The sequence below is a fragment of the Vicugna pacos genome, chromosome 3 (assembly GCF_048564905.1).
Source record: "Vicugna pacos chromosome 3, VicPac4, whole genome shotgun sequence".
In the NCBI taxonomy this organism is placed as follows: Eukaryota; Metazoa; Chordata; class Mammalia; order Artiodactyla; family Camelidae; genus Vicugna; species Vicugna pacos.
In genome coordinates, this window is record NC_132989.1 from 68803096 (window position 1) to 68829436 (window position 26341).

General features: G+C 37.0%; 1 protein-coding gene across 1 annotated transcript in view; it reads left to right on the forward strand.

Annotated features, from left to right (window-relative positions):
- The first annotated feature begins 1674 nt into the window (after window positions 1–1674).
- AP3B1 (adaptor related protein complex 3 subunit beta 1) overlaps window positions 1675–26341 on the forward strand; it is a 221021-nt gene continuing 196354 nt past the window's right edge. The window contains exon 1 of the mRNA XM_072958469.1: window positions 1675–1926. Coding sequence (XP_072814570.1) covers window positions 1802–1926 — 125 coding nt within the window. The 5' untranslated portion in view covers window positions 1675–1801. The remainder of the gene's footprint in view (window positions 1927–26341) is intronic.

Here is a 26341-nt window from a genome sequence, read left to right on the forward strand (position 1 = left end):
GTTCACTCTTGGTGTTACTCATTCTGTGGGTTTGGGGAGATGTATTCTGACATGTACCCATTATTATGATATCACATGGAGTACTTTAATGCCCTAAAAATCCTCTATTCTCTGCCTGTTCATCCCTCCTCCCTGCAACCCAATCCCTGGCAACTGCTGATCTTTTACTGTCTCCATAGTTTCCAGAATGCCTTTTCCAGAATGTCATGTAGTTGGAATCATAGAATATGCAGCCTTTTCAGATTGGCTCCTTCAGCTTAATAATGTGCATTTAAGGTTCTTCCATATATTTTCATTGCTTGATAACTCATTTCTTTTTAGCTGAATAATATTTCATTGTCTGGATGTACCATAGTTTATTTATACGTTCACCCACTGAAGCGTATCTTGATTGCTTCTTAGTTTTGGTAATTATAAACAAGAATGTTATAAACATCTGTGCAGATTTTTGCACGGACATGTTTTCAGCTTCTTTGGGTAAATAGTAAGTAGTGTAATCGCAGGATTATATGGTAGGAGTGTGTTTAATTTTGTCAGAAACTGCCAATCTATCTTCCAACGTTGCTGTACCATTTTGCATCCCCACCAGCAATGAATGAGTTTCTGTTGTTCCACATCCCCACCAGCATTTGGTGTCAGTGTTCTGGATTTCGGCCATTTTACTAAGTATGTACGTCATTGTTGTTTTCAGTGTGGCCATTAGATTACCGGAGGACAACACTCTGATCCTTGTACCTCCCTACCCTCGACAGCCACTGGCCCCCCAGGTTGTATTTCACTAGTCCCTGAGTTTCTGGCTTCAGGGCTGTAGTTGTAAAGCCAGTCTGAAGGGGCAATAGGGAAAGGCTCTGAAATTCACCTGAAACGTCAGGCTGGGGGAAGTTAGTCCTGGAAAGTTTTCTCAGGTGCTACTCCCGTGCTAGGCAAATTTCTGCCTTGACTGCCCAGAAGACTTTAGTGATACCACAAGCCCAAGAATGAAGGAGCTGCCCAGATGACAGGCTACACCTGGTGCATGAGGCGGCTCCATTTCACTTTATTCTACTTTTGGTAGCCAGATGCCAGTAGCAAGCATTCCTACGGTAACCGGAAACCACTGGCCCCAGGATTTTCCTTTGAAGCGTTCACTATAATGATACCCTCTCTGTGACAGTGGATCCTCAAACACATGGTCCTAGAAATTTCCTTAAGGTGGAGAGATTTGCGATAAAGGTTGCCTGGGCCGGATGTGAAAGTAAGACAAAGCTGGCTCCAGGGAGAGTAGAAACCGCCTAAAAAGGGAAAACAATCCTGATTAGAAAAGTTGATCTGGTATGTTAAGTGGCGTTTCAGGAGAAATCTGAAAGCTATCGACTTACAACAGGAGTCAAGCAAAAAAGTGTCCTGGCTCGGGGACCCTTTTAAGGGATCAAAATGGATACAATGGGTATCTGCAAAAAAACCAGCCAAACTAAAACAACCCTTTAAAAGCCAAGAGTCTAGTCTTCCGCACGCGCTGGGCCTGCCTTCCGCAAAGCTGGGGTCCGAGCCTCTCAGCTACCTCAAAAACCCGGAAAAGGGAAATCCAGGCGGGCCCTGGAGTTGCTGGCGGTGGGCTCCGGCCGGCCTGCATACTGGGCATGCGCAGGGGGTGGACCGCCAGGTCGGCTTAGGGAGCCGTGACGAGTCCGGAAGCGCCTGCGCAACCCCCCCCAACCCCCGCTCCCCGCACGAGAACTAGTTTTGTTCCGCGTCCTTCGGACCGGAGCCCTTCGGAGAGAAACCTGGGCAGGACCAGTTGGACAACTGCAGCACCGCAGTAATGTCCAGCAACAGCTTCGCTTACAATGAGCAGTCTGGTGGGGAGGCGACGGAGCTGGGTCAGGAGGCGACCTCGACCATTTCCCCCTCTGGCGCCTTCGGCCTCTTTAGCAGCGACATGAAGAAGTAAGGAGGAGGGTTTGTGGGGGCGGGGGGCCGGACTGAGGGGCTGGGGCCCGGGAGGAGCGGGCACGGAGTTCGGGCTCCCGGGAGAGGGGTGGGTTCGCCCCGAGACCGTCCCGCAGCCGGGCGGTAACGTTTCCCGAGTTGGGTCAGTTGGGAGTGGCGAGAATTGTTGGGAGTTTGGGATAAGACTCTGGAGGAGTCTCTAGTAGTTTCCAAACTTTAGTGAAAAAAGCACCTTTTGGAGCGCTTAGGTGCCATCACCTAAGACTGAGTTTGTCTGGGCTGGGGCGCAGGAATCAGAATTTTGAACAAACACTCATTTAATGTTTTAACAAGCTCATTTAATGTTTGCTTGGTCACACTTGGAGAAATTCGCTTATTAGGGTGGAAGGAGTGTTTGGGGAGTTGAGAGGTAAAGTTAGAGTATGTGGCTTGTGGGAAACTATTCTGTGACCCTCGAGTGTAGGAGGAAGGAGGTGTTGTAGGTACATTATGAACGGACAAACTGGTTTATACAAATGTGAATGTTCTTGGACAATGTCCTATACACTACAGACCAAAAAAAAACCCCCCAAAACAAAAAAAAACCCCAAAAAACTCAGAACAAAAAACCAAAAACTCAATCGCAAACACAATAATCATATGAGTAGAGAGAATACTTAGAGTGTTACTCTGAACAAGTCCAAAAATTTTACAAATTAATAATGTGAATTTTAAAAGTGAATACTAGACAATATATACTTGATTTTTAAGAAAGGTAAAGTAAAATTTAATTAGGATTACATTTAAAATTTATTTTAAAAGGCATTCTGAAAAGTGCTAGTAGTTGAAATTGAGATTACATTTTGACTGTATTAAGCTAAGTGAAATCCTGTATAGAGCATCTGGAATAGAGGGTATTCCCCCCTTATTTTCAAGTTAGAAAGTTTAAAAGTAATATAACTAATTTTTCGTTTTTCAGTCTGCACTTAAATGATGCATTGTTCCAACAATGGGCTAGTCGCAGGTCTACTATTAGCAAAATGTTTCAACTGTTGTATTAAGGTGTAAGTCTGTATAGGTCTGTTATGTATGTGGTGTGTCTACAATTTGATTTACTTGTATGATTTGTGAACTTCTAAGATGTTTTTCTCTTGGAGTCTTCCATTTCCTATTGGGCCTGATTTGGAAAAAAACTTGTATAGCTTTGACTATGAGCAGTGCTTTAGCAGGTTGGATTTAAAATAAAAATAACCAACATTTATTGAGTGCTTGTGCATTTGTGCACACTACTTGATGCTTATTATCTCACCCAGTCCTCCTAACAACCCTGTGGCTTGTTAGCAGATCGTTCTTTGATCCCACTTTGCAGATGAAGAAATTGAGCTAGAAGCAAAGCTAGAATGCTGTGCTGCCTGAATCTGAACCCAGACATTTTCATCTTGGAGCTCATTCTGTGGAGCACTTGGAAATTCTTACTGCTTGATCAAGTTTACATTGCTTTTATTAGGGAATACTTACACCTCATTAAAAGTTTAAAACTTTAAATAGTAGTTTTAGACAGTGTGTGACCTTGAGGCTTTCAGGAATTAGAAACACTTTGGCCATTGAATTGCAGTCTAATGGGGTGTACAGAAACAAGGAGACCTCTGCTCTGGAAGTGGTCACTTAATTTCTCTTGAGCTTGCATTCTCTCCTTTATAACAAGTGATACTTCTTGCCTTTTTAAAAACCCAAATGACAAAATTTATGTAAAAAACTTAAAGCCTACCCTGATCCTTTGTGCTAATTTATTTTTTATTTATTTAGTTTTGGTGTTTTGGGGTTTTTTTTTTGGTGTTTTTTATTGTCTAATTTTTTTTATTGAAGTGTAATTGACATATAACATATTAGTTTCAGGTATACAACATAATGATTCAGTAGGTATTTTTATCTATTGAGAAAATATCACCACAAGAAGTCTAGTTAACATCCATCACCATACTTAAGTTTTTTTTCTGTAATGAAGACTTTTAAGATTCATGCTTTTAGAATATGAAAACAAATATATGTACATATATGTATGACTGAAATATGCTGTACACCAGAAATTGACACAATGTAAACTGACTATACTTCAATAAAAGTGAATGCAAAAAAAATTCACTCTTTTGCAACTTTAAAATATACAATAGAGTATTATTAACTTTATTAACTTTAGTCACCATGTTGTACATTACATCCTCATGACTTATTTTATAATTGGAACTTTGTGCCTTTGACCCCCTTCACCCATTTCACCTACCCTCTTCTGCTCTAATTTTTGATGATTTACTTTGAAATAGTTTCAAGTTTATAAAAATAGTACAGAGAACTCTTTATGCAGATTGTCTAAATTAAAAAAAAATTACTGCATTGCTTTATTTATTACTCTTTCTCTTTACAGAGATATACACACATTTGTTATCTGTCTGATCCTTTGGAGAATAGATTGTATATATACATCATGTCCCTTTATCTTGATACCTTAGTTTATATTTTTTAAGAACAAGGATTTTCTCTTTCACAACCACAGTACTGTTATATTAAGGAAATTTAACATTAGTACAATCTACAGTTTATAGTCCAGTGTTGTCATTTGTCCCAATAAATAATTTTTTTTTAGCATTTTCCCTTCTAGTACATAATCCAGTCCAGGATCATGTATTTCATTTAGTTGTCATACCTCTTTAATCTGGCATAGTTCCTTGGCTTTTGTCTTTTGCTGTCTTGACACTTTTGTTGAATACAAGCCACTTATTTCATAGCATATTAATCCACTTGGGTTTGTCAGTGTTTCCTCATGTTTACATTCATGTTGTGTATCCCAGTCTAGAATACTACCTTCTTAGACTGTTGCATTGGGAAGCATAGTATACCCATCTTTATGATGTTAATTTTCCCAGTTAATGGGTTGTCTGTGATTTATTTTTTCCCAGTAATCTACCTATGGAGGGACACTTTGAGACCATGCAAATGTCTTGTTCCCCATTAAATCACCACTCCCTGTATTTAGCATTGATGAATCTCCTGAATCAGTCTTTACCGCAATGTCTACAAAATGGTGATGTTCTGACTCCCTCTGCTATTCTGCCCTTTGGCCTCTCATCCAAAAGCTTTATGCCCTTTGATCCTTCAGTAACCACCTCAGTGATGCCTAATCACTTCTTCATCACAGGATTATTGATGATTTTTGTTTTCTGAATTTGATCTTATCAGTCTTATTTATTTCCCCTTCAAATAAAGCCAGAGTTAGGGAGTTTTAGATGGTTTTACAAAAGCAGATCTTGTACGTCATTTATTGGTTAATCAAGCCTGCGTTTGGATTATTGGGATCAAGATTTGCAATTTCTTTGCTTAAAAATGTGAAGAGTTGATTTTTTGTAATCTTTTCTTTTGAGATGGTTGTAAACTTTTATTGCTTTTAGTTTTTTCCTAAATTATTTTTCTTTTGTCTTAAACAAAGAAACTCTTTATTTTATCTTAACCCATTAGACTGTGTATATATAATTTAAAAAGTAATTTTAATCATTTTATTTCTGGATTAAATATTTAACTAGAAATTAATTTTTGGAAAGAAACAGAGAAGACTAATTTTTCTCAGCAGTGGTAAAACTACTAAATTTCTGAATCTCTTTTCTTTTGAGAACGTCAAGGTGTATTAGAAAGAGCACTGGACTTAGAGTGAGAAGATCTGAATTTAAGTTGAAGTTTTCCACTTGCAGTCATGTTTCCTTGTTCATGTTGGTCTATCTTGTCAAACTTCAGTGTCCTCGTTTCTAGAGAGGATATGATAATATTTGCCTATTTTGTGAGTTTTACATAAGATGGTATAATTGAAAGTGATTTCTGAACCAGAATATTAACTAACATTGTTTAGAAAAGTTATTGAAAGCTTCGCCGAGGTGATGAGGTTTTTAGTCCTTAAGCCTGAGAAGCTTTTTGCCAGGTGAAGAAAAGGGGAATTCTTCAGGCAGAGTGTGTGGAAACCAGGAGAGCTGCAAAAGAAAATGCATGTTCAGATGCAATATAGATTAAGGCATCAACGTTTAGAATTATCAGTAGTAATTAAAGCATGGAACTGGAGAAAATCACCCAGGGAGAACTTTTCTTGTTAGAAGAGAAGGCAGTTTAGACAAAACCTTACGGAACACCAACATTTAGGAGGTGAGTGAAAGAAGAAGTACTGAAAGTGTGCTCAGAGGAAGGTTAGAAAAAAGGAAGCTAAGAGGAAAGTTGTATTAGGAGTTACAGGGAAGAGGCAAATAGAATGAAGGCTGAAAAGAGGCCATTGGGTTTAACAGTTAAAAGGTATTGGGCATATATCTGGAGAAAACTCTTAACTCGAAAAGATACATGCATCCCAGTGTTCATAGCAGTACTGTTTACAATGGCCAAGACATGGAAGCATCCTGTGTCCATCAACAGATGATTGGGTAAAGAAGATGTGGTATATGTATACATATAATATGAAATATTACTCAGCCATAAGAAAGAATGAAATAATGCCATTTGCAGCAACATGGATGGACTTAGAGATTATCATATGAAGTGAAGTAAGTCAGACAGGGAAATACAGATATTGTATGATATCACTTATATGTGGAATCTAAAAAAAAATGATACAAATGTACTTATTTACAAGCCAGAAATAGACTTAAAATAGACATAGAAAACAAACTGTGGTTACCAAAGGGGGAAGACATGGGGGAGGAATAAATTAAGAGTTTGAGATTAATATATGCACAACACTATATATAAAATAGGTAAACAACAAGGACCTCCTGTATAGCACAGGAAAAGTGTATTCAATATCTTGTAATAACCTATAATGGAAAAGAATCTATAAAAGAATATATATGTTATGTATAGCTGAATCACTATGCTGTACACCTAAAACTAACACAACATTGTAAATCAACTATACTTCAATTAAAAAAAAAAAAGATGATCAAGATAGCGTTTTTAGCACCTGCTGAAATTGGGGTGGACTTTTCGTTTGTTTAGATTCACAGAGCTGATTTAGACCCCAACAAAGGGTGGCATGCTTTTCTGTTGTCTTACTGCATCATGTAATATGATGTACTTAATACTAACTACATCAGCATATTTGCATTGCAAATGCTAAAGGCTAGTCTACTTTTTTAACTTAAGTTATATTTGTCAGCTTTATGTCAACCATGAAAATTACATTACGTATAGCCCTTTAACCTTTGTTATCAGTGTTTCTCAGTGGAGTCCACTAGGAATTTTACATGGGTCTCTGGCTTGTACACAGTAACAACAAATCTAGCTTTATCATCACTGTGTTTTCTCCTTTTCAGGAGGGAGTATAGAAGTGCAGCTGCATGAGAGTGACCTTTTTATAGGGATATTCTTGAGTTAACTTCATTAAAGTGAAGATAAAACAGTCCTATTGACCAAGAAAATGCAGAAGCTACAGATAAAAGAATTTATTTGGGGTCTTAGAAATTGCAGTTCGGAAGTGTGCAGAGGAAGAGAAAGTCAATTGCTTATAAAGATGAAAGCCACAAGGTTGTGAAGTTGACAAGAATTATGGGTGACCATGATGCAAGGAAATATTTGTCCTTAGGAAACAGGCTGTTACGAATTATTTTAGGGTAAGGATCTGATAAATATTTTGAGTTTCTGGAACATTGGGCAGATATTCTGGATACCTACATTAAGATAATACACGGTCAAAGTTCAGATTCTATCCGCGGGGTCTTGCATAAGTCATACTCCTTCAGTGCCTCCCGGGGCCATTTTAGAGAGCTCTCTTAGCAATACTAGCATTTTGATTTTCCTTTCACAGTCCCAGATGTCATTACCTTATTAATAGTAGCACATTATTTTGTTCATTTTTGTTTGTTTTATTTTTGTATTTCTGCCAGTTTTATTGAGATACAGGTTTAAGGTGTAGAGCAGAAAGATTTGACTTACATACACCATGAAAGTTTACCATAATAAGTTGTTTGGTGACCATCCATCATAGATACAACATTAAAGAAATAGAACATTTTTTTTTCCTTAGTATGAGGACTCTTAGGATTTACTCAACAGTTTTCTCGTGCAGCGTACAGGCAGCAGTGTTAGTTGTATTCATCATGTCGTACATCCCCAGTTATAAGATGAAATACTTATAACTGAAAGTTTGTACCCTTTGTCTTTCTTCATCCAGTTTCCCCTACCCCCACCTCCCTGCCTCTGGTAATCACAGATCAGCTCTCTTTTTCTGTAAGTTTGTTTTTGATGTATGATTGACCTATAACACTATGTTAGTTCCTGGTACACAGCATAGTGATTCAATATTTCTGTACATTTCAAAATGATCACTATGATAAATCTAGTTGTTATCTCTTGCCATACAAGGATACTACATAATTATTGACTATATTCTCCACACTGTACATTTCATACCTGTGACTCATTTATTTTGTAATTGAAGTTTGTACACTTATCCTCCTCTACCCCCTGCAACCACCTGTTTGTTCTCTGTATCTGTGACTCTGTTTCTATTTAGTTATGTTTGTTCATTTGTCTTGTTTTTTAGATTCCACATATAAGTGAAATCATACAGTATTTGTCTTTCTCTGTCTGACTTGTTTCCCTTAGCATAATACCCTCTGGTTGTTACATGTAGAAAATGATAAAATTTCATTCTTTTTTGTGGCTGAGTGATATTCCATTGTATGTTTGTATACACATAACATATATTCTTTATCTGTTCATCTCTCAGTGGACACTTAGGTTGCTTCCATATCTTGGCTATTGTAAATACTGCTGCAGTGAACGTATGGTACATATATCTTTTCGAATTAGTGTTTTTGTTTTCTTTGGATAAATACCCAGGAGTGGAATTGCTGGATCATATGATAGTTCTGTTTTTAATTTTTTGAGGAACCTCCATACCTTAATGGCTGCAACAATTTACATTCCTACCAACAGTGTACAGGATTCCCTTTTCTCCATATCATTATCATTTTTTGATTGATTTGTTTGTTTGATACTAAATTACAGGAGCTGTTTATATATTTTGGATATTAAACCCTTGTTGGTCACGTCATTTGCAAATATTTTCTCCCATTCCATAGGTTGTCTCTTTGTTTTGTTGGTGGTTTCCTTTGCTGTGTATAATAAGCTTTTAAGTTTAATTAGGTCCCATTTGTTTATTTTTGCTTTTATTTCTTTTGCCTTAGGAGACAGATCCAAAAAAATATTGTTACAATTTATGTCAAAGAGTGTTCTGCCTGTGTTTTCTTCTAGGAGTTTTATGGTTTCAGGTCTTACAGATAGGTCTTTAATCCATTTTGAGTTTGTTTTTGTGTATACTGTGAGATAATGGTCTAATCTCATTGTTTTGCATGGAGCTGTCCAGTTTTCCCAGCTCACTTGTTGAAGAGACTGTCTTTTCTTCATTGTACCTTAAACTTTTTATTGGGTAGATTTCTTGTCTCTACTTTAGTTAGTTCTTCTGTGGTTGTAACTCATTCCATCTTTTGGAATGTATGCCTTTGTCACCTCATTTTTCTTAATTTGCTGTTTTTATTTTTATGTATCTGTAAGTTGTTTGTGTTTCCCCAGGTTGGAGAATTGGACTTACGTAGAAGTTGTCCTGTGGGACCCAGCAGCACATTCTGCTCTGGTGAGCAGAGCTGAATGCTATTGAGATGCCCTCTATTTGGGCTGTCTGGATCCTCCTTTTGTGGCAGGTGTCTACTGTGGGCACACTGGTGGATGTGGCTGGCCCCTGGTCTGGTTGGTTGCCTGGCCCTGCCTTGTGCAGGGACTGCTGGCTGATTGTGGATGGGGCCAGGTCGGCCACTACTGGCTGCATGGCCAAGGAAGTCCTGGTCCTAGTTCTGGCCCTCTGTTGGGCAGGGCCATGTCTTGAAGCAGCTGGCTCTGGAGCCCCAGGGATCCTGGGGTTAGTGCTGGTCCATTGGTGGGCAGAGCTAGGTTCCAAGGTGGCTGGCTGCAGGGCTGGGGTCCTGGAGCTAATGTCGACCTCTGGTGAGTGGGACCATAGCCAGGGAAGCGGAGTCCTGAGCCTGGTGTAGGCCTGCTAGTGGGCAGGGCTGGTTCCTGACATGACTGGTTGTGGGATCCAGGATGTTCTGGAGCTGGTAGGCATGGCCATATCTCAGGGTGGCTGACTAGGGCACCAAAGGTGTCCTGGAGCTGGTATCAGCCTGCTACTGGGTGGGGCCAGAGCCCTAGTGCCAGCCCTATGGTTGTGGGGCTGGGCCTAGGGTCTCGGGCTGCAAGGCTCAGCTGTTGGGAAGTTGGTGTCAGCCTGTAGGTAGGTGGGGCTGGGGCCTGGGGGTCCTGGGGCTGGTGCCAGACTGATGGTGAGTGGGGTGGGTGGGATCAGCTGGCTGTGAGACCTTGGGCTCTTTCCCACCCATTGGTGGGTGGGGATGGGTCCTGGGCCTTCTGATAGACAGGGCTGGGTCCTGGAGCAGCTTGGGGCTCAGGGATCCTATGGCAGCCAGCTTGCTGATGGATAAGACTGTGTCCCGCCCCAGGTAACTATATGGTCTGGAGTGTCCCAGGACTGGTGCTGACTAGCTTGTGGGTGGGGCTGGGTCATGGTACTAATAAGCTAGAGGGAGGATTCCAGTGTCCTTGTGGGATGAGCTCTCCAAAATGGCAGGCACTAGCGTCTGTGTCTCCAGGATAAGTCCCAGTTACCTCTTGCCTCTCTGGGAAACTTTCCAAGATCTGCAAGTTCCAAGATCTGCTAGGTTCCTTTCAAATTACTACTACTGTCCTGAGTCCTGGGGTGTATGAGATTTTGTGTATGCCCTTTAAGAGTGGAGTCTGTATTTCCCACCACCTCTGTCTTTCCCCAAAGTAAGCCCTACTCATCTTCAAAGGCAAACATTCTTGGATCTTGTCTTTCTGGTGCAGGACCCCTGGGCCGGGGAGCCTGATGTGGGGCTCAGACCCTTACTCTTTGGGGAGCACCTCTGCAGTTGTAATTGTCCTCCTGGAGCTTTGGATCTTGACTGTAGCATGTCTCTACCCTTCCTCACCATCTTGTTGTGGTTCCCTCTATGTATCTTAAGTTGTAGAAGACCTTCTCTGCTAGTCTTCAGGTCATTCTCATCCACAGTTGCTTTGTAAATAGCTGTAATAATGATGTGTCCTTTGGGGGACATGAGTTCAGGATCTTCCTACTCTGCAGTATTGGCCATTCCGTAACTCCATTATTTTAGACTTACCTCAAAGAGTCATTGTGTCTCCATATAAGGTTTTAAACTTTTTTCCACCATTTTTACTTATAATATTTAATTTTAGTTAGGGTCTATACCATATTAAAAATTTTTTTATATAGCACTTTTATAGTTTCAGTTGTTCAAAGCTTACTCTACTTTCTTACTACTTTTCCTACTATTTTCATTGATAACTTTATCTCATTCATTCTGTGTTCTCGTTATGTAGTGACTCATGAATATTTGTTGAATAGTGTATAGAGGAATCTTTCACATACTCACCTGATATTAGATGGTATAATTTATGTGACGATGCCTAGCGAAGTGTTTGGCTCATAATTTTGCATCATAAATGTTTCAAGTCCTTTACTCAATTGAATGAATCAGATTCTACTAATATTTACTGTCTCTTTAGCCAGTGTAGTTAAAAAATAAAGCATGACCAGATTCAGTGGACCTTATACAGAAGAAAAACCTAACTTAGTAATCCTATTGTATTATACTGAGGTATTATTGCATCACCCTGAAGTTAATTACATATAGGTCCAAAACAGTCATTTTCTTTATGTCATTTCTTGAGTCTTTGTTGTGGTTTGGGTTAATTGACTTGGAATTGTCACACAGATGTTGAATGAACTTTACATTCAGGATTTTAGAAATCTCTATACCATTCTTCAGAAACATCTTTATTTGCGAAGTTGAGATTATGCCATAAGTATAGTTAATTCTTCTATGTTTTCAGCAGAAAACTATAGACCAATTATAAGATCATTGTCTTTCCTTTAATAATTTAGTTGGCGAGATAAGGCTAATGTGAGCTAATAGTAATACAAATATATAATTAATGTTAAATTATGTAATAATTCTCAACTTTTCAGTGTGTTATACCTACCAGAAGGTATTTATTATAAGCATTTATTTCTGTAAACAATGATTTACTGAAGAAGATGAAATTTTGAAATGTCTAAACACATTGTAGTTTGAGATGTTGAAAATATTGGAGCCCTGAGTTGTTGATGTATTATGAAGAGGTACAGGCTCCTCATTGTGCATTACTTTCTCGTGCTCAGGAGTCCAGTATTGCTGGTATGAAAATAAACTCCACTAATGATTTCTGTAGCATGCTTTTGTCTTTGTCATCATCTTCAGGTTCTGAAGATCTAAATCCCTCGAGTTCTAATAACTCCAGTTTTGGTAACTGATTTATCCTGTTAATTCTGCTTAGCTGGTTGAATTTTATGGTCACCAGATCTAGTTCTGGAGATGTTAACAATGTATTTGCCATGCTGTATATGTAAATTGGATCTTACTTTTTTTACTTACAAAGGACATAAAATATTAGGCAATTTTAATGTTTTATTGATCTTTCAGTAAGTAAATGTCATTTGTTCCAAGACGGCTATTAACAAAAGAAGAAACTATATTATGGTATCTGCAGTGCATTCCTAGTTGTTTTCATCTTCACATAAATAAGACTGTTAGTTCCACAAAGGGCTGACTACACAAGTTAAGGATTGTCACTTTAGTGGTGCAGTAAGGTTCCTATAATTTCATTCTTGAAATATACTTCAAATCAAACAAGATTTTACCACATTGAACAAAAAAATTCATGAAATACTGTAGAGTTCTAGTTTGCAACAGATTTTTTAAATATTCCATTTTATTTGCTTAGCTTGCATTTCTTTTTGGAGAAAAGTCAGTTCTGACTTTCACAATTTATCGTAAATACTTAACCAAGAAAATATTCATCCCTTGATATAGGATGTGTTATTTTAAGATCCCTGATTTTGTGAAATCCAAGGAGATTATCTGGAATACTTAAGTTCAAGCCTTACCATTGAATCCCAATGAGATATTATGTTATTTCTAAAAATATTTAGAATTTAGAGTAACATTACTAGAAACGAATGGTTAAAACAAAACAAAAAAATCAGACAGATGGTCGGTTGAAATGTTCTTTTTTACTGCAGAAAAGTTAAAATGCTCATGAAATGACAAATGTATTATAGTGAAGTAATTTGACAGTATTGCAGTTGTGTATATAAATGAACTACTGACAAAAACAAATTGCCTACAGTCCACATTCAAAATTTAAAGTGAAGAGCCCAAAGTAGAATAATCAAGAAGGAAATGATTTTCCTATATTTCACATTATTATGAAAAACATTCTTTGGTTTGTATACTTAGGGAAGACTTATTTAGCATGTCAGCTGGAAAGAATTCATAGATCTACAAAAGTGAACAATTTATTGTCAATGTCTGCTTATTGATGGGCTGATTATTTGTATTGCTGATAGGAGCCGGCCTAATTAGAAGGCCAGCGTCTTTAATTCTGCAGCTGAGTGAGTTAGCGTGGTGGCTGGACAAGCAAGAGACTTATAAATACGGCTGGTCCCAAGATCATGGATTGGCAGAGCTACACAGCCCCCATCTTTACTCTAGGAATTTTTTTTTTTTCTTAAGTTTCTTAAAGCCTAGGTTAAGAATGTGGTCATGAAGAATGAGGGGGGAATGTTAGTACTATGAGGGCAGAGAGGTAAGGGGTACAGTGGAAGGTTGGGGGCCAGATTGTACAGGGCCTTGTAAGGACTTTGGATTTTACTCTGAGTGTGAAGAGAAGCCTTCGGAAGGTTTTAAGCAAAATGGGCATTTAGAAATCAGTTAATAACTATTAAGTGCCTGGTGTGGGCCAGATATATTTCTTGTTTCAAAAAGATTATGGTCTGTAGGATAACTGGGACCTGTTTATTCATTTCTAATTTTTTTCTTTAACTAAAAAAATTAGAGAAGTAATCTATTGATTCAACAAATATGAGTGCCTTCTTAAGAATGTTAGGTACTGTTCTTAACGCTGGGGATTAATCAGTGGACAAAGTGCCTGCTCTCACGGAGCGTATATTCCGTGATAGGCAGTAAGCAAGAAGACAGTAAACAAGTCACTATATGATTGGTCATTTGATGACAAGAACTGATGTAGAGAAAAATAAGGCAGGGAAAGCGGATAGAGTTAGGGTGGAGGCTGGATTGAGTTTGAAATAGCAGGGTCAGGAAAAGATCCTTGAGGATACCTGAAGTAGGTGAGGGAGTGACATGCTGATGTCTGGGGAGGAGTATTCAGTCAGGAGGAGTTGCAAGTGCTCCGGCCCTGAGGCAGGAGAATTTCTGACCTGTGTGAGGATCGACAAAGAGGCCAGTATGTCTGGATAAAGTGAATGAAGGAAGCGGGGCAAATTAATATGAGGTCAGAGAGGTAAGGGGCAGATTGTGTAGGACTTTGTAAATCACTGCAAGGACTTTGATTTTACTCTGTGTGAGAAGAGAAGCCGTTGGAGGGTTTTGAACAGAGTCAGGTGATCCAGTTTACCTTTACATTGTGTCTCTTTGTCTCCTGAACTAGGAATAGGCTGCAGATCTGAGGCAGGGAGGCCAGCAAGGAGACTACTGCAGTAGCCAGGCAAGAGAAAGTGATTTCTAAATCCAGCTGGTGTTAGTGCAGAGGCGTGGTTCTGGATGTATTTTGAAAGTGGAGCCAATGAGGTTTGATGATGGTTCAGATGTGGTTCAGATGTGGTGTGTCAGATAAAAAGGTTATCAAGGATGGACACAAGGTTTTTTTGCCTAAACAGCTGGAAGTTTGGAATTGCTGTCAACTAAAATGAAAAAGGTTGTGTGCAGAGGAATTTTTTAAATGAGGAAGAGGTTCAAGAGCTTGAGCATGTTAAGTCTGAGGTGCCTATTAGGCATCCAGGTGGAGATACTAAATAGGCAGTTGGATATATGAGTCTGGAACTTAGGAGAAGAGTTAGGCTAGAGACATAAATTTGGGAGCCATAAGGTTATATAGATGGTATCAAGTACCGTGGATGAAGTGAGACATCAAGGGAGTGAATGTAGAAAGTGAAGAGGTCAGAGTACTAAGCTCTGGGGCCTCCCTGGAGTAATCGTGTCAGATAGTACCAACAGTGTCAAGTAAGGTGATTACTGACAAGTGGGTTTTGAGTTTGTCAATTCGGAGGACTTTGGTGACTTTGACAAACAGTTTAGAAGCAGTGCTGAGACTGAAAGCTTGACTAGAGTAGGTTCAAGGGAGAAAGGAGAACTGTATTAGTGTATAAGGGGGTAGAGAAATGGAGGGATACCTGGAAGGGAATGTTAGGTCAAGGGTTTTTTTTTTTTTAAGATGGGAGAAACTGCATTAACTTGCTTGCTGATGGAACCATCTGATGAAGAGGAAAGAATAAACTGATGATGCAACAGAGAAAAGATAATCACTGGGCTGATATTCCCTCTTTCTTATAAAAAATTTAGCAAATACAGATTAGCTAAAAAATAACAACCATAATTTCAACACCCATAGAGAATCAGTTAACAAGATATAGGTCTTCAAGTCTTTGTTCTTTTGTGTATGTATTATATATTTTTCAATCAAAACTATATGTTTTTCTAGTGTAATGTGGCGTTGTAATTTGCTCTTTTCACTTATGAATATATGGAGCTTGTTCATTTCTTAAAGTCATAGTCCTTTTAGGACAAATTGTAATAAAGCCACTATTTTGAAAGAACCACTCAACTATTAGAAAAGTAAACAACTATAGTTATATAAATGAAATTATATGGCTAGCTCCACTAAAGGTTTTAAACAGTGTTTGGTATAGAGTAGAACCTTGTTAATTATTAAGTACAAAAATAAAGGGAATAACCTAAAAAAAGAAACAATACTAACGATGTTAGGTGTTAGCACTGACCAGGGCTTTCCATGGATACCTGTATACATATGAGGGGGTGGGAACAGCATGTACATGAGCTGTGCTGTTAAGTACAGCAGACACTAGCCAGAGGTAGCTATTTAAACTTAATCAAATTAAAATAAAAATTTTAGTTTCTGAGTCACACTAGCCACATTTTTATGTGCTCAGTGTAGCTAGCAGTTACTATATTCGATAGTGCAGATAAGGAATTTTATTTCCATCCTCACAGAGCATTCTGTTGGACACTGCTAGTTTAGAGACAAGTATTTAAGGCATACTCAGAGAACAGGAAAAAGTTCAATATGGCTGGAACACAGAGTGGAGGGAAATGTGGCACTGGTGAAAGATGGTTGATAGGTAGTCAGGGTCCACATTATGAAGGGTCTTGTATACTGTGCTCATAAATTTGAACTTTGTCATAAAGTTTTGCACAGTAAGGAGCTACTAAAGAATTTTAAGTAGAGATGCATTGTAGTAAGATTTACATTTTAGAACAGTCACTCTTGCTGCACCTAGGTGTTTGGAATGGTCAACTATGTGTGATATTGGAAACCCAGAATATAAAGTGTTGAGTTCCGTTTTGGACCTGTTGAGTTTAGTAGTTGGGTGTCCATTAAGCCATTGGATACATGGGTGCGGTACGCAGGAGAGATACCTAGGTTGGAGATACAGATTTGGAAGTCATCAGTTGTTAAATGATTTGAAAGGAAGATGTGTGGTATGTGAGGAGAAGGCCAAGGAGGAATCTTAGTGCTAAGTTAACATTGAAGGGAGTGGGAAAATTGAAGCTCACTTAGAAGACTAAGAGGAGAGGATGAAGTTTGGGAAAATCCTTGAAGTTCATTATACAAACAGCTTTTGCGTTGTGTTTAAAATTGAGGAAAAGGGTCAAACCCATTTCCTACTTATGCAGGAAGAAGATTTAAGATAAAATTGCTTATTGTGGCTTGCTGAGGCCATATGGCATAATGCTTAAACACACCCACTCTGGAGCTCCTCTGCCTGGTGTGAAAACTGTCACAAACTTAGTAAGTGGTACTTGGGCAGATTACCTACCACTCTGTGCCCTTGGTTTCTTTATCTGTAAAATGGGGAGGAGGAGGATAATAGTACCTGCACTCACCGAATTATTGTGAGAATTAAAAGATTTAACGTATGTTAACAGTTAACAATGCCTGATAAATAATAGCACAACGATTATTATCACTATTTTAACATCATTAAGATCAATTGAGTTTTTTAAAAGCTTTGTTTTTAATGTAATATACTTTTCAACTTAAAATTTTAGAATCATTGTTAATTTTCATGTTAACCATTGCTTTATGTTTTTATTTTACAAATTATTGTTAAATTTGACATTTTTCCGAATTATATTTCACAAGTACCTGAAACTACTAAATGATGTAAAGTATCTTTAATATGCACTACATAAAATAAATTAAGTTAATAAGCACTAGGCAGATTCTTCTGTGTGGTTATCAAGGATTTGGGAATAATGATTATAGATAGTATAAGGAAGTAAAAAATGGATTTTTTGTTTAGCCTTCAATCTTGCTGATAGATATTCTGTTGCTTTAAACTTGTCTATTTTGCTTGTTTGTTTGTTTTGGAGGGGGAAGGTAATTAGGTTTGTTTATTTATTTGTGTTTGGAGGAGATCCTGGGGATTGAACCCAGGACTTGAGCTACACCCTCCCACCTCTTAAGTTGTCTATTCTTAAAGAAGGAGTACTTTTTTCTTAAAAGAAGAGGAACTTGTATGCATTTTGCTTGAACAGAAATTGAAGGAGTAGAGTGTTTCAGGAAGGAGTTAAGTGGTGAGCAGTGCCAGCTGCTCCTGAGTAGTCCAGTAGAATAAAGTCAAAGGTCGGGTTTCTTGGAGTTAGTGATAAAACAGTTGTTCGTGACCGAGGTGGTGGTCCGAGCAGTGTTAGGGGAAATCAGATTGCAGAGGATTGACAGTTGGGCAAGAAGTGAATAAAGGAAGACCACTTCTCCAAACAACTTGGCTTTCAGGGAAGGAGACAGGGTTGTTACGTATTTGAGAATGTATTGAGGTGAGAGAGCAATATACTTGGTTGTCTGTGACTAAATAATTGTACTTTTCACTAGATTTAATCAAATCCTGTCAAAAACCTATTCTTGAGGTATGTTTGTGATTACTGAAAAAGTTACTCCAATATCAGCCCCAGATAAAGGGAGCAGCCAGGTAATTAAAGGAACACAAATGGCTACTGCATTAGTGAGCACAGGAACGCAAACATCCTGTGTTTGTTTCTTTTCTGAAATAATGGTGACAATAGAGGATAGTTTCTGTTGTATTTTTATTTGGCACACAGAAAAGTGGGCAACCTTGGGTCATTATCCAGAATTTCTGTTGCAATTTTGCCTAGTTCTTGATATCCAGGAGTCTGGGACACTCTTCTGAATATTTGAGCTCATAACCTTCAGAGGCAGTAAGAATTTTACAAACACTTTTTATGTACTTTAATACAATCAAAATAGATTACTCATATTTAACGTTGCATGTTGTAGAAATGCTAGGGTGAATTAAAAGTAAATAAAGTTAAAAGCATGTAATTCTGCCTGACAGAATCAACAATTGTAAAATAACAAATTGGTTTTCTCAAGGTAATTGAATACTTGAACATTTCTTTAAAGAGAAAATGTGGTTAAGTTTCTGGAAGTCAGAGAGATTTTATTTACACACACACACACACACACACACACACAGCCAATCTATTCTGGTACCTTGTACAATACTTAACAAATGATTTTAGATTATAATGACCCACAAGTGATTTTTTTCTTCTTTTCTTTCACATTCTTAGTATTTTAAAACTTCCTTGATGTGGCAAAAATTGTAAAAATTTTCAGTATAGTTTGGTCAGTATCATGTTTTATTTTTTATTTTTATTTTTTTAAACTACCTTTTTTTGGGGGGGTGGTAATTAGGTTTATTTATTTATTTAAATATATAGGTATATGGAGGTACTGGGGATTGAACCCAGGACCTCATGCATGCTATGCATATACTCTGCCACTGAGCTATACCCTCCCCCACCAGTACTGTGTGTTTTATATTTCAAAAATTTAAAACCACTTGTGGAAATAAATTTATCTTTTGAAAATGGCGATTATAGATGGCTAGTTTTTCAGCAGATGGCAAAATTTAAAACAATCAGGTAAACTTCAGTGATTTGCACTTTCAGGTTTTTTTTCCTGTCAAGTAGGAATTTGTAGGACCTTTTTTCTATGCCTGCATTGCTTTCATCAGGAAACTTGATAGGTCCATGTGACTTTTTTAAAAAATTGTGATAAAAAATACGCAACATAAAATTTGCCATTTTAGTCATTTTTAAATGTACAGTTTGTTAGTGTTACGTATATTCACATTGTTGTGCAGCAGATCCTCAGAACTTTTTCATCTTGAAACAGTGCCAGGTGACTTTTTAAAAACTGAATTTTTTACTGAGATTTTCAAGTGCTTCAGGGACAAAGCTTATCTAAGGTAGAGATTGCATATTGGTTTCCTCAATTCCCTACACAGAAGGCTGATCCAAACTCATCAGTTGGAAAACTTGCCTTCTGTGGCCTTGGGAAGTTTTTTTTTTTTCCTGAAGAATTTAAAAATTAATCTAGCTTTGAGTTGGCGTATCTTATTAACATAGTTGTAGAAAACTTATATTTATTCTACTTTAGTTTATGAATTTCTTGGAGGAAAATCTGATACTGATAATTCTCAAACTTGATGCACACACTGACTCTTTGGCATGTCTGTATTTATGCCCATCTGTTACTGTGGCACCATGCCCATTATTGCAGTGGCATGCCAATAGCAGTGAGGCATGTGAGCCAACAAAGATGAATTGTTTGGATGGAATACACTATTCTGTAATACTAATTAATTTTGAGCTGATGAATCTACATGAGATAATGTTAACCAAATATAGTCAGAGTAATGTCAGTGAAAATAAAATTTACTTAGACTTATACAGAAGTGTATCACAGATGCTTTAGACTACTATTGAGAATAGTTAGAATTAGTGTTTATTATGGTTCCAGTGATCAGTTTTCTTTTCATAAAAATTTTGAATTTAAAAGAAAAAGATGGCAACAGTTTTCTTGTGGTTGATTATAGAGTAGGGAGGAAGTGTTGTGGAACCATAGACTATGGATTTTATATTTATATATTTTATATTTATACGATACTACTTTATAGTTCTTAAAATGTTTTCTTAATAAACTCAACTTTAAGTTGACAGCAGTGTGGTAGTTGGGTTTCAAAACAAGACTCAAATTTAACTCCTTGCTTTGCCATGCCCTAGTTCTGTGGTGGTATACTTAAAAATGTGTGTGCTTAGAATTTCTTATGTGTTGTATAATTTTCTACTTGTATGTTGTCCTTAAATTTTCTGAGCTGCAGTTTCCTTATTGATTAAATGGTAATAATAATAGCCACACATGCTTCATAGAGACTTTGTATTACTAAAATAAATAATGTTACAAGGTCTAGAAAACAATACCACTATCAGGTGGCTAAATTAATTATATGTTATAAATGTAAGGCATGTTAGTGGAAAGTTAGTAATATAGAAAGTATATAACTTCCATTTCTATACCCGTAGAGAAAAGCACAATGAAAAAATTCTGAAAAAGTTCAATGTAAAAGTTCTTATCCTAGGAAATTAAAAAAAAATTTTAAAATGATTATACACACACACACACACACACACACGCACGCACGCACTTCTCTATCTTGCTTTTCCTTGAATGTGTTTTGGAGGTCTGTCCATATCAGCGTATGAAACTATTTCAATCTTCTTAACCACTGTGTAATATTTCCTAGTATTCCTTTTTTTAATTAATTCTCTTCTTTAAGGACATTTTATTGATTTTACTTTCTGTCAAATATAAGAAATACTGCAACACAAATTTTTGTATATTTTTGTGAATTTATTTATTTGTAGGAAAAATTCCTAGAGATGGAGTTGTAAGTCAAAGTTACTACATTTTAAATTATGATAGATCTTACTAAATTACCTTCCATAGGGATTGCACTAGTTTCCTCCCTCCACTGGTGGTAAAGTAGGTTTTCCTTACACCTTTGCCAGTGTTGAGTATCATCAAATTTCATAATACTTGCCAATCTTATAGGTACAAATTGTTATTATACTGAGTCCTTATAATTGTGAGTGCATTAAGTCTTCTCCCTCCTATTTATTGGTTATTCTCTCAGTAAAATACTTTTCAATATCCTTTGTCCATTTCCCTATTGGATCAACACTTAATTGATCAGTTAAAGGCCCTTTGTATTTTAAGGAAATTAGCATTTCTGTCAGATGAATCCCAAATTCATTTTCTTTGTTTTTCGACTACTTTATGGCATTTATTTTTAGTGCAAAAGTTTTACAACTTTCTGTGTTTATATTTATCAATTTTTAAAGTAGCTTTGAGACTTCCCCAATCTTTTAATCTTTCAATTGGAAGTGGCATTTTTGGTTTTTGGTGCTCTTAAACTGTGAAAAAGAACTTTTGCCTGTTCAAACCTTTTTTTTTTTTTGGTCTCAGCATATATAAATCAAATAGCTGGGTGGCTCTGTGAGATTCCCTTTAAAACTTTAAGGCTGAGTAGTCACATTCTAGAAGATATTCCTAATATCCTGAGCAAAAGTAGAATCAATGTCTTGCTGCCTGCCAAGAGAATGAGTAGCTGAGGGCATTGATAAAGGGTTTGGCAAATACGGAGACTTCTGTGATACATGTATAGCATCATGGTTTTAAAAACATGCACACATGGTATGTATGAAGGGAAGATGTATGCCTAATTTTTAACCTTTATTGGAGTCATGGACCCTTTTGAGAATCTAGTGAAAGCTTAGAGTTTTTCTGTATCCCTCTAAGGAGCACATTTAGTGTATAACTTATGTTCATTTATTCTTTCAACTAATACTTACTGTATGCCTGTTACAGGCCTGTAAGGAGTTTAGTGTGCTTGAGAAAACAACCATAGCCTACATTTATAGACTCTTTGTAGACCTTCTTTTGGGTCCTTATATATATATACACACACACACACACACACACACATATATATATATATATATATATATATATCTGTGATTATTCCTGCCATATTATCTTTGCAAAATTTTTGTGGTTGTCCCTTGTCATTTCACACCTCAGCTTAAATGTTCACCTCTACCCACAGAGGTCTTTTGTCATTACCCAGTCTTACTTTATTGCATTACCCTATTTTAATTCTTTGAGTACTACTTATTTGTCTACCTTTATATTTTCCTTCCCTTTCCCTCCCATTTCACCTCCCTCCCTCCCTCTTCCTCCTCCTGTCATTTTTGTCATTCTCCCCTCCAGCCCCCACTGAACTCTCACTTAGAGTATAAGTTTCAAGAGGTCAGGGACCCCAATACTTAGAACAGTTCCTGACACCTGGTAGATATTGAATAAATGAATATGCTAGGCCCAGTGGTAAGTGCTTTACGCTGATCTCATTAAGTCTTCATAACAACCTATTTGAAAGATACCAACCTTTAGTTTTGTGGATTTTTCTCCATTGTAGTTCTCTATTAGATTGACTTCTCATCTTACCCTTTATACCCTTACTTATTCTTAAGTTTAATTTGCTATTCTTTGGCTATTTTTCTGAGATGGAAGCTTGGATTATTGATTTTCAGTCTTTCTTTTTTTATATTGTGTTTAGCAGTATAAATTTACTTCTAAGCACCGCTTTAGCTGTATCTCATGAGTTATGAAGTGTTGTAATTTCATTAGTCAATATAAAATAGTTTCTAATTTCCCTGATTATTTCTTCTTTGGCCCATAGGTTATTTAAAGTGTGTTGCTTATCTTTCCAAACATCTGGACATTTTCTAGTTATTTTTCTGTTATTGATTTTTAGTAAGATTCCACATTCTCTATATGATTTTAGACCTTTGAAATTTGTTGAGATCTTACACAGCATATAGTCTTTTTTGGTAAGTGTTTTATGTGCACTTGAAAAGAATGTTTATTTTGCAGTTGTTGGGTATGGTATTCTGTGCATGTCAGGTTAAGATGGTTAATTGTGGTGTTCAGATTTTCTACATCTTTATTGAATTTTTTAACTGCTTGTTGTGTCTGTTACTAAGAGAGGTGTTTTAAAATTGTCAAACATTATTGTGGATATGTGTTTTTCTTCTATTCTGTCAGGTTTTGCTTTATAGGTGGAAGCTATAAATTTAGAATACATATAAATTGCATATACATTTAGAATTACTTTATCTTCCTTTTGAAATGGTATCCTTTTATATCCTGGCAGCAGACCCTCAGCTGTTATTGGTCTGAAAACCACGTTATTTCACTTTCAGTTTTGAAGGATATTTTTTAGTGGGTATAGAATTGTATGTCGGCTTTTGTTCTTTTAGCTTTTTAAAGATATTTCATTGTCTTCTGGCCTCTGTAATGTCTGTTGAAAAGTTGGCTATCAGTATTATTAAATTAGTCCTTTTAAATAAAGCAGGGGCTAGCAAACTATGGCCTGCCTGCTTATATAAATAAAGTTTTAATGGAACACAGCCATGCCCATTTATTTATGTATTCTATGTAACTGATCTTACTCTACAGTGGTAGAGTTCAGTAGTTATATCAGAGATGGTATGGCCTATATTGTCTAAAATATTTACTGTCTGACCCTTTACTGAAGAGATTTGCTGACCCTTTCCTTAAGGAAATGTCTTTTTCCTCTGCTTTTAAGATTTTTTTTTTTAAATTTTCTTTTGCTTTTCAGCAATTTGACTCTGCTATGCCTAGTGTAGTTTTCTTTATGTTTTTCCTTTTTGTTTTTAAGATTTTTAAGTACATGGGTTTATATTTCATCAATTTGGAAAAATTCTTAGCCATTAACTTTTGAAATAATGCTTTTGTCTCATTCTTTCTCTCCTCTCTTCAGGATTCTAATTAAAGGTATTTTAGGTATTTTGAGTATATTCTACATGTCTCTGATGCTTTGTTCTGTGTTGTCCATTCTTTTATTTTTCTGTGCTTCAAATTATGTTTTTCTCTTGACCTGCCTTTAAGTTCAATAATCCTATCTTCTGCTATTTCCTGTCTACTGTTAAACCTATCTAGTAAGTTCCTATTTCATAAGCTGTATTTTTCATTTCTGAATATTCATTTGATTATTTTAAATAGATTCTACTGCTTCATTGACATTCTGTATCATTTTGTCTGTTTTGTCCAACCTTTCATGTATTTTTCTGACCATATTAATTTGTTTTAAAGTCCTTATCTGATAATTCAAGTATCTAAATTACCCATGGATCTGTTTCTGTTCCTTTGTGTTCTTTTTCTCCTCCCTCCCTCCCTCCCTTCCTTCCTCTTTTTCTTTTTCTTTCTTGTCATTTCTTCCCATTTTTAGCTTTTCTCTTAAGTTTTAATCAAATGTTAGGTAATTAGGATAAGAACATTGATGAGTCCCTGTATCACATCTTCTTCCGAAGAGGGTTGTGTTTTTTCCTGACAGGCAGGTGGAGTACTAGCAGATCATTTTGATTCTGTTTAAGTTCAGTCTTTGGCTTTTTAAGGTTTTGTCTGTTTTCACTTTTTCTTACACTCCTAGGAAACATCCTTACTCTTAGTTGTGGCCCTTCTGTGGCCTCAACTGAAAGGCCAGGGTATTTACCAATGCCTCTCTACTTGGGAGAGACTTGATTTCCACCTTCTTTTCCCAGCAGTGTATGGTTGCTGAAATCTCTGCTCAGGTATTTAATCGCTCAGCTGCTGTTCTCTACCGGATTTCCTGGAATCTTGCCCCATGAAAATGTAGTCAGCTATCTGAAGGGAGTTTGTACACAGATTTTTGTGTACCTTTTCACTGGTTCCCTCCTCTGTAATTTTACCCTTCACGTTCCAGTACCTTTGGTAGCCCCAAACTTTAGCATCTGTCTCCTCAGTCTTTTAAAACTGTCATTTCTCCTTGGATTCTGTTTTCTCAGCCAACAGTTTGGGAAATGCACTCGGGGGAAAAAGCTGATGTGAGTGAAAGGCTCACTTTGTCTTCTTTTCTTCTTTCCAGGATCTTGGCCCTTTAAGTCCTGACTGCATGGGTTGATATCCAGTGCCTTTAGAAAGTTATTTTATTTGTTTTTTCCAACTTTTATAGTTATTTTCTGTGGCAGGTTTAGATTCTTACAAGCTATAGTATCACGGGCAGATCTGGAAGTCTCTGCGATGTATTCTAAACATAACAGCAGAATGGTTCTGGATGTGTATTAGGTTATGACTCCTCTCTATTCTTAACCCTCCAGTTGTTCCTTACTTCATTCAGAGTAAACACCAAAATCTTTAGTATTATTTACCCTCCTTTCATTTTCTCTTTGCCTCGAGAGTACCCTTCCTCCCTGTCCTTCCCCTCCCGTATCTGCCTGGCTTCCTACCTCACTTGGATGTCTTTGTTCAGATGTCTTTTTATTTAGCTTATTCTGACCACCCCATTTGAAATTACCCACTTCTTTCCTTCCTGTGTTCTTTCTCCCTCTGCTGTATTTTTCCCTCATATCATCTCATGACTTAAAATTTGCTTTTTTGTTATGTACGTTTGTTGTCTATTTTGCTTATTAAAGTAAAAACTCGCAAAGGCAAGGATTTTTGTCATTTTTGTTCATTGGTGTGTCACAAATGCAAATGAGAACCAAATGAGACTAGAGTTACAAAATCTAAGGGAAGATTGGATCAAATATAGAGGAATAATTTAAAAGTATTCATGAGATTTTTGCATTGGGTTTTTTTTTTTTTTGCATTGGGTTTTTAAATAAGGAATTTGTTGCTTTTGTGACAGAAGTTTTAATAGAGAAGTAAGAGAGAAGAAGATTACCAAGGGTTGAGGGTGTGGTGATAGCAATTGTAGACTATTCTTTTTTAATTATGCAAACAATATAACAGTTCACAGAAGTTCATACTTAGATAATTCATGGCTTCTCCTTAGAGGGTTAGTAGACAGATGATTAGGCAGTTGGAGTTTTCTGTTTCTTACTCGCTCTTGTATTTATTGTGAATGCTTTATGCTAAAAACTACATGAGCTTCTGAGTGTCATCCATGGGATGGACAGGCCCTAACTGAACTGAAAGTTGTTAAGCCATCACCTTGTGCACATAAACTAATTATGAAGGTGGCCAATCCTTTAGCTGCGTAGCACTAGAAAAAAGTGGATTCTGACTCTTAGTCCCAGCCTTTTTTGTTGTTGTTGTTTTGTTTTTTTGCATACCTATTCATATGCCCAGTGCATCATTTGGAGTAGAAGCATCTTTCATTTGAGTAGTCCTCAAAGCATGAAGAGGAGCATGCCCATGTCCTAGGATTTTTTTAACAGAGCTTGAGAAAGGTCTAGCTCTCTTCTCAGAGGTTTTGATGCATCCTTTTGGGGATGTAGTTCCATTTGGAAATCACTACTCCTTA